Source organism: Schistocerca nitens, chromosome 10 (genome assembly GCF_023898315.1).
Source record: "Schistocerca nitens isolate TAMUIC-IGC-003100 chromosome 10, iqSchNite1.1, whole genome shotgun sequence".
NCBI lineage: Eukaryota > Metazoa > Arthropoda > Insecta > Orthoptera > Acrididae > Schistocerca > Schistocerca nitens.
The window spans coordinates 167,644,364-167,658,375 of NC_064623.1; the positions used below are offsets into that span (position 1 = coordinate 167,644,364).

At 43.0% G+C, this 14,012-nt stretch overlaps 1 protein-coding gene across 1 annotated transcript in view; it reads right to left on the bottom strand.

Annotated features, from left to right (window-relative positions):
* Positions 1-6,801: 6,801 nt before the first annotated feature.
* LOC126209966 (thyroid transcription factor 1-like) overlaps positions 6,802-14,012 on the bottom strand; it is a 78,115-nt gene continuing 70,904 nt past the window's right edge. The window contains exons 4-5 of the mRNA XM_049939078.1: positions 13,661-13,933; positions 6,802-7,001 (exon numbers count right to left, since the gene is read on the bottom strand). Coding sequence (XP_049795035.1) covers positions 6,802-7,001; positions 13,661-13,933 — 473 coding nt within the window. The remainder of the gene's footprint in view (positions 7,002-13,660; positions 13,934-14,012) is intronic.

The window sequence follows — 14,012 nt, forward strand, 5'->3', positions numbered from 1 at the left end:
TTGGTTGCCCACTGAAGTTCTTGGGTGTCAGAACTGTAGCAAGCCACAAGAGGAGCTCCATCAAGATGGCACAGCCGCTTTAATAGAAAAATGGAGTGGCAGCAGCAGAAATGTTTGCATCTGAGCCAGATCAACCTGGATAACTTCTTCAGCCTTGTGGATGGACCTCTTATAACAGCTACATTTCTGCTGATGGCAGAACGAATAATCACACTGTAGTCCACTTTATGATTGGGCTTGGCAATTCTATTTTGGCTAATCTCACAGTGTGCTCAGGTAGTGTGATTGAGGCAGGGACACACAAAATTATCAATACCTCTTGGTCTCAAGAAACCGATAGTTTCTACTCGATACTTTTACTCCTATCAGTAGTTTATAGAACGTAATGTAATGAGTGGTCGCAACAATGATTTATAACATTTTTGCTTCTTACCCATAATTTTGGCCACACGACATGGTTCCAGTAATTTAAACAACTGAGCATGTGAAAAATGACAGGCCAACCTTAACAATATCATGTTTGAAGCCTTTTCACTTGGAGTTCCTTGTTTTCATGTTTCCTCTTATTTGTTTGATTTTATATTGTTCTTTAAAGCAGTGTAAGTGTGAAAAAATTTAATTTATTTACGTTTGGGTACAATCAGCTGTTTTTCTGATAATTTGACCTGTATTTCCATAACGCAAGTTCTAAATTTTTAAAATTATTAATTTGTAACGAAAATAAAAACATTGCTTCGTTTAGTGCTTGTATTATTCAGCTCAAAAAATATGAAAATCGACTGTCTCGCATTATTATAGATAGATATTAGAAACAGAGATGGAGATATTGGATCTAATAGAGTGTCACTTTTTTTTATTGAAGATGACTATCGCGACCTGTAGGAATCAATATTTTCATGTGTAAAACGCTTTTTTTCCGACACAACTCATGAGGTAAAATATCGGTATTTGTCGTTTGATACTGTGAACCTATGGAAAGGGATTTCAAGGTATACCAGGACTACAGACACATCCAAACAAAGAATGAATTCTTAAAATCTTTTTCAGAGGTGACGATTAAAGACGTAACGTTAGCGACAGCCCCGGGCGGTGCACAAGTCGCGCCCAATCACCCCCCTCCACACCAATCCATATCCTAAGCTCCGCCCATGGTCTGCCGCATGTTCCAACATCAAAGTGGTTCGTATCACAGATATGCCAGTCATAACAAGGGAGAAAATCAGTAGTTAGTACGAAATACAGTTTTTCCGGTACCATTGTGAAAACAATTAGAAATATGTTCATTGAATATGCGAGTTGAAAAAAATCATCAATAAGAATGAAAAGTAAAAATTGGTATCCACACTTTTTTTATTTCATGAGCTTTCATCCGCACTGTATCAAAAAATCTGATATTTGCTAACTGCAGTGAGCGCAAATTTCCGTCACCTCGCGTAGTGTAAGAAATTCTGTTGGGAAATATTAATTGGTAGTATCGCCAAGGGTGCTGTCCATTATCTCGATTGTCTAAAATCAATGTTGTGCATAAACAAGGCAAAGTCGATGTCTTGGTTTGTTTCTGATTACCTCATTAAGACTAAAGAACATAAGAGTGGGATAATGTAGAAATGCGTAATGCAAGCAGTCAGATATTTATACAGTGACATTCTTCATTAATATTTGCCTGTGTAATGGGTGAATTTTTACTTGTGAACTCTTATGACTGCTTGCTTGTAGCAGACACGAGATTACTTTGAGCTCTTCTTCAGTGTTTGAGAGCTTTAGAGCTGCCTATTGTTAAACATATGTACATAATGTCGTCAGTGTCATTCCAACACATCTTATCGTACTTTAATGTCTGTTAGATATCACTTTTGACAGCAGTTGGCCAAAACAGTCAAGATTAGGTACCTTGTGTATGATAACTTTATTGAGAGTGCATATCTGTGTTTCATTTTGACAGTATTACACAAACTGCTAAGAAGTAGTAACAGCACAACACTGCTAGTATGAACAACCGCGGTAAAACAAAAACCGACGAACAAAAACACGACAGCGACGAGGACTACCAAAGATCAGATACGCTCTTGGTTGGTGTGGCAGAGGGTAGGTGTGAAGGGAGATAAATGGGCAGGGCTTGTGCAAATGTCCGGGGCTGTCGCTAACGTTTCCTCGATTAAAGCTGTTCAGACTGCCCCTTGTACTTCAAATGTTTTACATAGAGCAAAGACTTTGAAGAGTGAAGAGAGTACGCAGTACCCCCCCCCCTCCCCCTTTCTGTATCAGGATCTGTGCAGTGTTAACTCGCTCCCTGACGACTGCGACCAGAAGTCTTAGCGCAGCGCGCAGTAATATCTCTGGCGTTGTTTTTCGATCGCTCGGGGAGGGGGAGAGACGCGACCTCCGAAGTCCCCAGGCAGAAGACGCGAATATTTAGGGCGACTTCCGCCGTCGGCCGCTGAAGTATCGCTTCCGGCCGTTACGCGGCGTCCGCATTGTTTTCGCCCGCTTCCGGTCGACGGAGACCCCAGCGCTCGCCGAGGAGCGGTTAGACGCGGCCAATCTGGGCAGAAAAAAACTTTATTACCGCTCGCCGCCGACTCCGGATTATTTATGCTCGCCTCCTCCGGTGGTGGGAGGTAGGAAGGAATAGGGGAGGGGGCAGAAAAGGGAAGGTACCGGCAGGAAAGGGGGTGAGGACCGACGAAGGGTGGAACCGGGGCTCGCTCAGAAAATGAAACGACAGATCACGTATATTTATGCCGCCCCTGGCGCTTCCTGAAAAAATTAGCCGCCTGCGACCCTCTGGGGCAGAATCTGGCCTTTTTGCGAGATTTTTTCCCTCCCCAATTGGTCCCTCCGCTCCACTGGACAGGCCGGACTCGCGTTTCTGCCCGGATACGCTGAGGGGCTATGTCGCCCTCTGCTGGCGGACAAAGAGGGTGGCGCGCGATTGTCCAACTCGCTGCCGGCAACAAATATATTAGCGCTGGCTTCCTCGCTAAAAGTCGCTTCACACTTGATGGAACGGAGCGACAAAGCACTCGGCAATACGTTTCAAACAGCGGCTTCACGCGGGCGGAAAGGGTTGTCAACGTCAAGGTTTCTAGAGAAGAAATGTTTCGCGATGACGTTGATGTGTGGGGCGCATCGTGTCTCCCAATCTGTTTCCAAACCGCTCACTCAGATCACAGTAGTACATTTCGTGCTTTCGCGTCTCCGTTATACATTCCAAATCTTCCACGATGACGTTGATATTTTTGCCACGACTGTTGTTTCACAAGCGGCCAAATATCTAAAGGTGAAAAAATTATTTAAAATGAAGAAGAAACTGCCTTCAGTCACAAGTTGCGTTTATTTACTGCACTATGCATTTCGAGCCCTGGAGGCTCATCTTCAGGTGCTTTTTACTGATTTACATCAGGTTTTTTTAGTTTTTTGCAGTTTAACATTGTATGATGTCTGCTTCTGTTAAACTGCAAACAACTAAAAAAACCCGATGTAAATCACTAAAAAGCACCTGAAGATGAGCCTCCAGGGCTCGAAATGCATAGTGCAGTAAATAAACGCATCTTGTGACTGAAGGCGGTTTGTTCTTCATTTTACGAAAGTAAAACAGTCGCGCACGGAACACTGAAAAACAATGGATAAAATTAAAGTGATTTAAGCTTTACAGTCTAAGACTACCAGTTGGTGAAGTAATTTTCTAATGGCGAAATAATCAGTGAAGCATGAGCAGCTACCTTTAACACAAGATGAAGAAGGCACTGAGCGTATCACCAGGTTATTTATGGAGGACTATAAGAAATTGGGCCATCAGATCAAAATGACGAGGTATGTGCTAATAGGAGAAGAAAATCATCATTTGATGCTGGAAGAAGTGGTGGGAACGATTACACATACTGAGGAGCGCAAATATTTGAGAATAAAAATGACATAAGATGTTGAAAAAGACGAGGAAATTAATTCAACAATAAATTCTGGAAAGTTCACTCTTGGAATATTATATGGTACTTTGTGGGATCAACTGATTAGAAGAGAAATAAAGCAAAAAAATTCTTCAAAACCATTATTAGGAGCATTACGGTGTAACGATCAGAAGCATAGGCTGTTGAATCCAAAATTAATAAAAGATTAATGGCGACCATTATGTACATTAAGAGATGGTGTCCAGGGAAATGCAGGCAGGAAAGGTTCAGAAACAGTCATGAGGAAGAAAATGGATGTCAGAAGTTATGCTACGGATTTTGTGGAAGGAAAATTATTTACATGGCAATGACATACTAGAAGCATGTGGGAGGAGAGACCCACAACGGATCATGGAATGGGTTCCACCAGCAAGAAAGAAGACAGTGAGACCTACTGCTACATAGGTACCAGGAATTCAAACATTAATTAGAAGAAGAAATATTGAAGAAAATTTATGAAGATAGGCACAAATCCAGAAGGAAAATTAAATTACTAGAAACTAAATACATAGTAAAAGTGGGAATAATAATAATAAATTGTCAGGTCTACTTCAGGAGAAAAAACAGTTATTCCTGAGCTTTTTTGCTACTTACAAGGAAAAAACACAATGGATGGCTCTATGTAGTGCCTTATCAATATCGTTTGACCTTTTGTATGTACATATTTTTGATACCAATAAATGCCGATGCTCTGAAATGTTTTTGATGCACTTTTCGTATTGCTATACTTGTTGACATTTTACCACACCAGTTAACCAAGAACATCAGTTATGAAGTTCGCTTTGGCCATTAACAAACTTATCATTGCTAGTTCCGTAATTTTGATGCTATATCGACGGACATCTAGGGAGTAATCGGCTTCAGCAGAGGACCATTGATTTTTTTTTTTGGGGTGGGGGGGGGGAGGGGATGGGAGGGGGAGGAGAGGCAGCCTAGGGCCCAAACAAACGTCGATTTTAGCGGTGTGTAGCTTATCTAAAAATTCACATTACACACCGTTTGGCCTTATTTTGGCAGAAAAGAGAGTGGAACTAAAGAGTGCATCCCGCCATTAGAAACCCACTGGTTTCGAAAATTTCAGGCGAGCAGTAATTTGTTAACTACGTTGGTATGGAAGCGTGAACTCCTTCCCACTTAGCTATATCTGATAGGTATCAAAGATAACTCATTCTTCGAGTGTCAGAAAAAAGAAGGAGACATAAACCACTTGCTGGATTCCTGCAGTTCCTTGTGAGAATGAAAATGCCCCATCTTGTGACACGAGTTTACTCACATACACCAATCCCTCTCTGATTTTATACGAATTCGAAACTTGTGTTAATGAAATTTTGTGTGCTACCAGTAGTTCCTCAAAAATTTTATGCGCCAGATGTGTGTTGACCATTGGCCAATAATCCGGTGGTCACCATGTTTCTATCAGGCAGTGCGGAGTCAATCAGTCTGATCAAGCAGAAGAGATCGTATGTGGTAATATGAAATGGTAAAATCACATGTTGATGATGCACAATGTAAAAATATTGTAATAACGCTACATAATCATCCAAGAGGATGCGGAAAATTTTGCACAGCAGAAAGGTAGTGTGTCCAACAATCGCAGAGCTAATGACGCAGTGAGCCGTTTGGTCCACTACTTGAGAGTTAACGATGAAGGAAATCAGCATAATCAGCTATTATTCTGAGAGAATGGTAATGAAGGTTCCGAAACCAGGTCGTTCCAGTGCATCATTACTTAAAATGGAGTGTAAGTTTTTCATTTTACTAAATGTTGTTTCGTTATACTTTGACCGTTTTGTGACAAGTGTGTTGCATTTCATGACTACTTCCACTCTATTTTTATGTATAGTTTATGTAGAGAACTGTATGCATTGCTAATTATCTTTTCGCCCTATAATGAGAACTCAGATTATGACAAACGCTTAATTCCACCATTTCTGCAAAATGCTCTGGGGAGCGGGTTAGGGACAGGTGAATCCAATCCTTGCTCACTCCGTACCCATCTTCGTCACTAGTGACGGTGAAGAACAATTTATACCGGTGAGAAATAAAATACTGAAAGTAAAGACAGAAAACCGTCTATGTTCAAACGAAAGAAATATATATTATATATATATATAGATTTGTTGATCACATTCGAATCGAACAAATACAGTAAAAAACAGTAAAAATTAATAAAAAAACATTTGTTGCACACTATTGACTATTCGCACGCCGAACAGTGTGCCGTATAAAAATGATAAGAAAAACAAAAATAATAAAAAGAACAATAACAAGAAAAATATAAATGAAGATTAAAGCGCGTAGTGTCCCATCGCAAAGACGACCACCGCTCACGTGTGAAAGAAAGAAGGAAAGAGAGAGAGAGAGAGAGAGAGAGAGAGAGAGAGAAGGCAAGAAAAATTAAAGAAATATTAAACCCCAAAACTGCCAGTAAACAAAACCAAAACCAGGCTTCGTTACAATATAGGACAAACCTACGTCATTGTTGTCCAACATCCGGGACGAACAAATGTACTAAAACATACATTGTTACTGCGGTACCTTGGTAGTTGCGCATCGTTTGTATAATAATACATATGTATATGTATAAACTGGGCATAATTGTTGTCCTCTCAGGACGAACAATTGGAACACACACAAAGTTAAGTGATGGGGGAATAGCTTCGCTTCGCCCCACAACAAACAGACGAAACACGACACAAACATTCACGCAAAATATTTACACCCTCACATAGCACAGGGGCACGTCGCGCCATTGTCCACCCGTGGGACGAACGGCACGTGAGAGGAACGATTTCACACGGTGCACACAGTCACACACGCTCTCATACATACACGAATATACACGTTCACAACATCAGGGGAACGCTGCACGTGTGACTAAGACGAACTTGACTTGAGATCTGGGGCGGTTCCTCTGAGATCCACAGCCGGTGGAGTCCTCGCTCCCACCTGCTGGCAGTTTTTGAACTCCGCTCTTCTTTATCTCCTTCGCTTCCTCATCCTCGCTTTTTGTCTCTGCGCTCGACGAGTTGGCCGCTTCAAAACCGTGCTGTCCTGCTGAATGAATGACGATCTGACCTTGGAGAGGGCGTAAGTAGAACCATTTTCCACAACCATGAAAAGAAGTGGAGTCTGTTAAAGCTTTCTTTGAATTACAGCTTTCTGTTTATCGTTAGCCACGAGACCATTCCAGTGCACGAATGTCGCAGTATTTCCACCGTACAGTCTTTAAGTTGTCTCCAGAATCAGTCCTGAAGCGAAATAAACGATTTTCTTTCAGTCGCATGAATCAAGGGAGCACTATTTCTCAACACAACAGAGCTATTCCCTACCTGTTGCTGCTCGGGATCATGCTAACATTTTCATTGTTTCCCACTGTTTACTGGATGTTGTTGAACTACTGAAAGATACGAGACGATTCCAGTCCACGAATGACGTACTGTTTCCACCACTCCGTCCAGCATGACTGAGTAGCACATATCTACAATGCTTCTCTGGTCTTTATAAAGTCGTCGAATTAATTTTACTTTATCGTGCTCGAAAATTCTACCTGTAACAAAATATGACATTTTCGCCATATTTTAGTCAGTTAAGTCAAGCAGTATCTCCTAAGGCAAATCATTAATTCACATCAGCTGTTTCTTGAGACAGCACTACAGTTTTCATCGTTTTCAGTTGTTCGTTGCTGGATTTTGCTGAATTTTTGAAATATACGAGACCATTCCAGTCCATGAATGACGTATTGTTTCCACCGTTTGGTACGGCAAGGTTGAGCAGCACATCTATAGAATGGTTCTCAGGACTTCGGGGTATCTTTAAATTGCTTAATTTTGTTTTAGGGAGCTGGAAAGTTATTCGTGCCTGTTCAGAACCACAGAGCTTTCACCATCTTTGAGCTGAGTAGGTCAATCAAGAAGCACATCTAAAGGGAATGGAATTTTTCCTGCCCCTCATTTCTTGGATCACTGCAGCTGTTTGGCATTGCTCATTATTACAGTCAACACTTTTCTTGTAAGCCGATATTTCATTTCTTTGTCAGCATCGAGAATGATACGCCGAAATTTGTATCTTAATTAAAAGTCTCCAATCACATTGGCTTTGCTTCATAGCCTTACAAACTACCATATGTATCCTTCTTTGTTTTCTTTTTTCAAATTTTTGACCAAGGAAGGACAAATCTGATGAAAGCATCCACATTTTTGAGATAGAATAAAGCACTTTTTGTTCGCAGACGGTATTGAGACTAGTGTATCAGAAGTTCTTTCGGAAGGCTGAACTCATGACGTCATGGAAACCGAGACCATTCATGCCCAGAAACAGCGCTTTCACCATCTTGCAGTAGGGCATATCAGGCAAGCAGGCAACTTTGTTAAGATTTTATTTTACACTGTTCATTACTGCGATCCATTGCTTCTTTTAAGCCGATGTACATTTTTTTTTTCAACAAACGAGATTTATGTATGGCAGTTCTGTTTTCAGCTGACTCGTAATGAAAAGTCACTTATGACACGACATTGCTCCATCGTAACGTAAACGATGCCTCGTGAATTCTCAAAATTCGTCATTGAAGACGAACGGTTCTGAACAATGCAGCGAGATATGAATGTCAACTTGGCACCTGGCGTTCTCATATGCTACTGAGGAGATGCAGTGATATCGGAGCGCTCAAAATGACGCGACAAATGTGGAAATCCATGTTGGTATGCAGTAGAGTATGAGAGAACGGTTCCGTAGCAAATCAATAAACGGAGACTAGATATGTGAAGGTGATCAATTTTACGCCCACATGAGGATGGCTTCTTCGATGGGGAGCGTAGGTCGTCGTAAGGCTTAAGAACTGAGGTGCCAGGCGTCGTGGAAATACAGGTTTGTGTGCGGTGGAGCGTGGCAGTCTTGTACAGATGGAGTGAATGGTCTCGTGGCAGTTTAACAGAGGTCTAGCGTCCATCCCGGTCAGGGCGTGGTCCACTGACGCGTAGAGTTGTTCTGTTCACTGGGCAGCGGCTGTGGGCGGTGGTGGAGGGTGCTTTGTACTGCTGTCTCGGAGAGCACGAAGCGGCCGCGGCGTCGACGTCTGCGTCAGAGGTTCACCACCAGGCGCGGTGGGGCGGCGGTGGCTGCAGCAGCGGCGCGTACTGCGGCGGCAGCTCCTGGGGGCCGGCCACGGCCTTGGCCGCCGCCCCCGCGGCGCCGCCACCCCCGCCGCCCACGCAGGGCTTGCCGTCGCGCACCAGCACCGGCACCGCCACCCGCCGCGGCGACGGGACCGCCCCCGCGCCGCCCACGCCCGCCCCCGGAACACCTCCGGGTCCGCCGTCGTGCACGCAGCCTGCAACACGTGCGGACAGCTCTCTCAGAAATGGGGAAAAAAGACGCAACAGACGTGTGTCTGACGTCAAAGCGTACAGTGTCAAACCCTGGTAGTCGGTAAGTGGAGATATACGGTGAAAATACTGCGTGATCAAAAAGTCAGTACAAATTTGAAAAATGAATAAATCCAGGAATAATGTAGACAGAGAGATACAAATTGACACCCATGCTTGGAATGACATGGGGTTTTATTAGAACCAAAAAAATACAAAAGTTCAGATGGCGCTTCATCTGATCAGAATACACTACTGGCCATTAAAATTGCTACACCAAGAAGGAATGCAGATGACGGGTTTATACGTTGCATACAAAAACCAAAAGGGGGCAATAGCACTGGAGGAGTTCGGATTGAACAAGGTGTACGATAGCGATGCACCCTTTAACTCCTACTGTTCGGTCTGTACGTTGAAGGAGCAATGATGGAAATAAATGAAAGGGTCTAAGAGTGGGATTAAAACACGATGAAAAAGTATCAGTGATAAGATTTGCTGATGAAACTGCTATCTTCAGTTATGATGAGGAAGAATTATGGCATATGTTGAATGGAATGAACAGTCTAATGAGTAGAGAATGGGGAATGAGATAAACCGAAGAAAAACAGGAGTAATGAGAAGTAGCAGAAATGAAAACCGAGAGAAGCTCAAGTTAAAAGCTGATGGTCACGTAGTAGACAAAGTCAAGGAATTGTGCTACCTTTGAAGCAAAATAAACCATAATACATTAAGCAAGTGTGACATAAAAGCAGATTAGCACAAACAAAAAGGGCATTCCTGTCAAAAGGAAGTATATTGATATCAGTCATAGGCCTTAATTCGAGGAAGGTATTTTTGAGAACGTATATTTGGAGTACAGCATTGTATGGCGGTGAATCGTGGACTGTGGGAAAGCGAAAACAGAAGTGGTTCGAACTGTTTCACATGTAGTGCTACAAAAGAAAGTTGAAAATCAGATAGACTGGTAAGGTAAGAGATTAGGAGGTTCTCTGCAGTATCGGAGGAGAAAGGAACGAATTGAAAATACTGACAAGAAGTACTGACAGTAAAACGGGATATGTGCTAAAACATCATGGAATATTCTCCTTAGTGCTAGACGTAGCTGTAGAGGTTAAAACTATAGAGGAAGACAGAGACTGGAAAATATGCAACAAATAATTGAGGTTGACACAGAGATGAACGTGTGGGGGACTGCATCGAACCAGGCCGGAGATTGATGACTCAACAAGTAAGTGAGTGAGAGTTTCAGAAGAAACAAGGTAGAGGATATTAAAGACAAAAACAAAAAGGCGAGAGCAAAAAATTAGTGACAGAGATAAAAAGGAAAGAGGGAGAGTTTTAGAAAATGGTATAAGATATTACAGACAGACAGAGAGAGAGGAGAGAAAGAGAAGGAAATAGAGGCAAGAGTTAGAGATGAAAGACAGAGTGACAGAGAGAGAGGAAAAAGGAAGAATGAAGAAGTTTTAGAGGAAAGTGATTGAGGAGAGTAGAGAGAGAGAGAGAGAGAGAGAGAGAGAGAGAGAGAGAGAAACAAAAGAGTTTAAGGAAATGATTTCGAAAGTAAAGTTCTATGTACTGACTTGGCAGAAAATCCTAAGAAATTTTGGTCTATGTCCAAGCGGTAGGTGGATCAAAACAAAATGTCCAGACACTTTGTGACCAAAATGGTACTGAAACAAAGGATGACAGACTAAAGGCCAAAATACTAAATGTCTTTTTCCAAAGCTGTTTCACAGAGGATGGCTGCACTGTAGTTCCTTGTCTAGATTGTCGCACAGATGACAAAATGGTAGATATCGAAATAGACGACAGAGGGATAGAGAAACAATCAAAATCGATCAAAAGAGGAAAGGCCGCTGGACCTGACGGGATACCAGTTCGATTTTACACAGAGTACGCGAAGGAACTTGCCCCCCTTCTTGCAGCGGTGTACCGTAGGTCTCTAGAAGAGCGTAGCGTTCCAAAGGATTGGAAAAGGGCACAGGTCATCCCCGTTTTCAAGAAGGGACGTCGAACAGATGTGCAGAACTATAGACCTATATCTCTAACATCGATCGGTTGTAGAATTCTGGAACTCGTATTATGATCGAGTATATTGACTTTTCTGGAGACTAGAAATCTACTCTGTAGGAATCAGCATGGGTTTCGAAAAAGACGATCGTGTGAAACCCAGCCACGCGCTATTCGTCCACGAGACTCGGAGGGCCATAGACATGGGTTACCAGGTAGATGCCGTTTCTTGACTTCCGCAAGGCGTTCGATACAGTTCCCCACAGTCGTTTAATGAACAAAGTAAGAATATATGGAATATCACACCAATTGTGCGATTGGATTGAAGAGTTCCTAGATAACAGAACGCAGCATGTCATTCTCAATGGAGAGAAGTCTTCCGAAGTAAGATTGATTTCAGGTGTGCCGCAGGGGAGTGTCGTAGGACCGTTGCTATTCACAATGTACATAAATCACCTTGTGGATGACATCGGAAGTTCACTGAGGCTTTTTGCGAATGATTCTGTGGTATATCGAATGGTTGTAACAATGGAAAATTGTACTGAAATGCAGGAGGATCTGCAGCGAATTGACGCATGTTGAAACGTCCCCTTTTGAATAAATTATACATGACTGTGCTTAAACTGACACACAATATTTTTAGCGCAACGCAATCTGACTTTCAAAAATCCATACAAAAGAATGGCCCTGACTAACATTAACCTATACCTTACACAAATCACTTACCTCACAAAAATCTTGGTTACTCGAGCTACTGCAATAAAGCAAGCGCCACTACTGCCACCTAAATAAAAGATTCAAACTACGGAAGGCACTAACTACTGATAGGCATAGTTAGCAAATGAAAGATTTTATGTAACTCAGTAGTTAAATCTTCACGTGTTTGTTCAAGTGTGGTGTCTAACTTTTGAAGATTTTGTTCCATTGTGTCTAACTTTTGAAGCTTTTGCTGTGTTTGTCTCTGATTTTGTTCCATTGTGTCTAACTGTTGCTGTGTTTGTCTCTGATTTTGTTCCATTGTGTCTAACTGTTGCTGTGTTTGTCTCTGATTTTGTTCCATTGTGTCTAATTTTTCAAGCTTTTGTCCCATTTGTTGCATTAATTGTAATAACAATGCACTGGTGTCTGAAACATGTTCCTCAGTGCTTTTCGGCAGTGAATTTGCACCGGCAACATTCACATTTTGACAAGCGGAAAATGTGTCTTGACTCATTTGAGAAAACGGTGAGAACCCAAAACCTGAGTCTACAGTATTTGCAAAATTGTGTCCTGTCATTCCCGATTCCGGAGGCGAGCTGTTGCCGACCGATCGATCGATAATGCTTCCCTCTTCACTAATTGTTTCACTGTCTACGCCATTGTTTTGTACTGAAATGCTGGAGGATCTGCAGCGAATTGACGCATGGTGCAGGGAATGGTAATTGAATCTCAATGTAGACAAGTGTAATGTGCTGCGAATACATAGAAAGAAAGATCCCTTATCATTTAGCTACAATATAGCAGGTCAGCAACTGGAAGCTGTTAATTCCATAAATTATCTGGGAGTAGGCATTAGGAGTGATTTAAAATGGAATAATCATATAAAGTTGATCTTCGGTAAAGCAGATGCCAGACTGAGATTCATTGGAAGAATCCTAAGGAAATGCAATCCGAAAACAAAGGAAGTAGGTTACAGTACGCTTGTTCGCCCACTGCTTGAATACTGCTCAGCAGTGTGAGATCCGTACCAGATAGGGTTGATAGAAGAGATAGAGAAGATCCAACGTAGAGCAGCGCGCTTCATTACAGGATCATTTAGTAATCGCGAAAGCGTTACGGAGGTGATAGATAAACTCCAGTGGAAGACTCTGCAGGAGAGACGCTCAGTAGCTCGGTACGGGCTTTTGTCGAAGTTTCGAGAACATACCTTCACCGAGGAGTCAAGCAGTATATTGCTCCCTCCTACGTATATCTCGCGAAGAGACCACGAGGATAAAATCAGAGAGATTAGAGCCCACACAGAAGCATACCGACAATCCTTCTTTCCACGAACAATACGAGACTGGAATAGAAGGGAGAACCGATAGAGGTACTCAGGGTACCCTCCGCCACACACAGTCAGGTGGCTTGCGGAGTATGGATGTAGATGTAGATGTAGAAAGAGAGAGGGAGGAAAATGAAAGAGTGAGGATGCTGGTGAAGGTAGAAAGAGACAAAGACAAAAGCAAGAGTTAGAGGAAATGAAAGAGAGATGAAGGAGACTGGAAGAGTTAGGATATTGGCGGACAAAAAGAGAGGAGATTAGAGGGAGAGGGAGAGGAGATGCAGGCGAGAGGAGCAGGCAGGCAGTGTACACACCTTGCTGGCCCTTCTCCTGCTGGGCGCGCTTGGTCTTGTAGCGGTGGTTCTGGAACCAGATCTTGACCTGCGTGGGCGTCAGGCGGATGATGGAGGCGAGGTGCTCGCGCTCGGGCGCCGACAGGTAGCGCTGCTGGCGGAAGCGGCGCTCCAGCTCGTACGTCTGCGCCTTGCTGAACAGCACCCGCCGCTTGCGCTTCTTTTGCTGCGGCTGCTGCGCCGGCTGGCCGCCGGCCGCGCCCTCGCCGCCGGCCTGCGCGCCCTGGTCCTCACCTGTTGAGGAACCCCAAACACACCAGGTCAGGGGCGTCTTCATTGTCAGTAGCCCTAAGAGTGCCACTAAAAAGCTCTA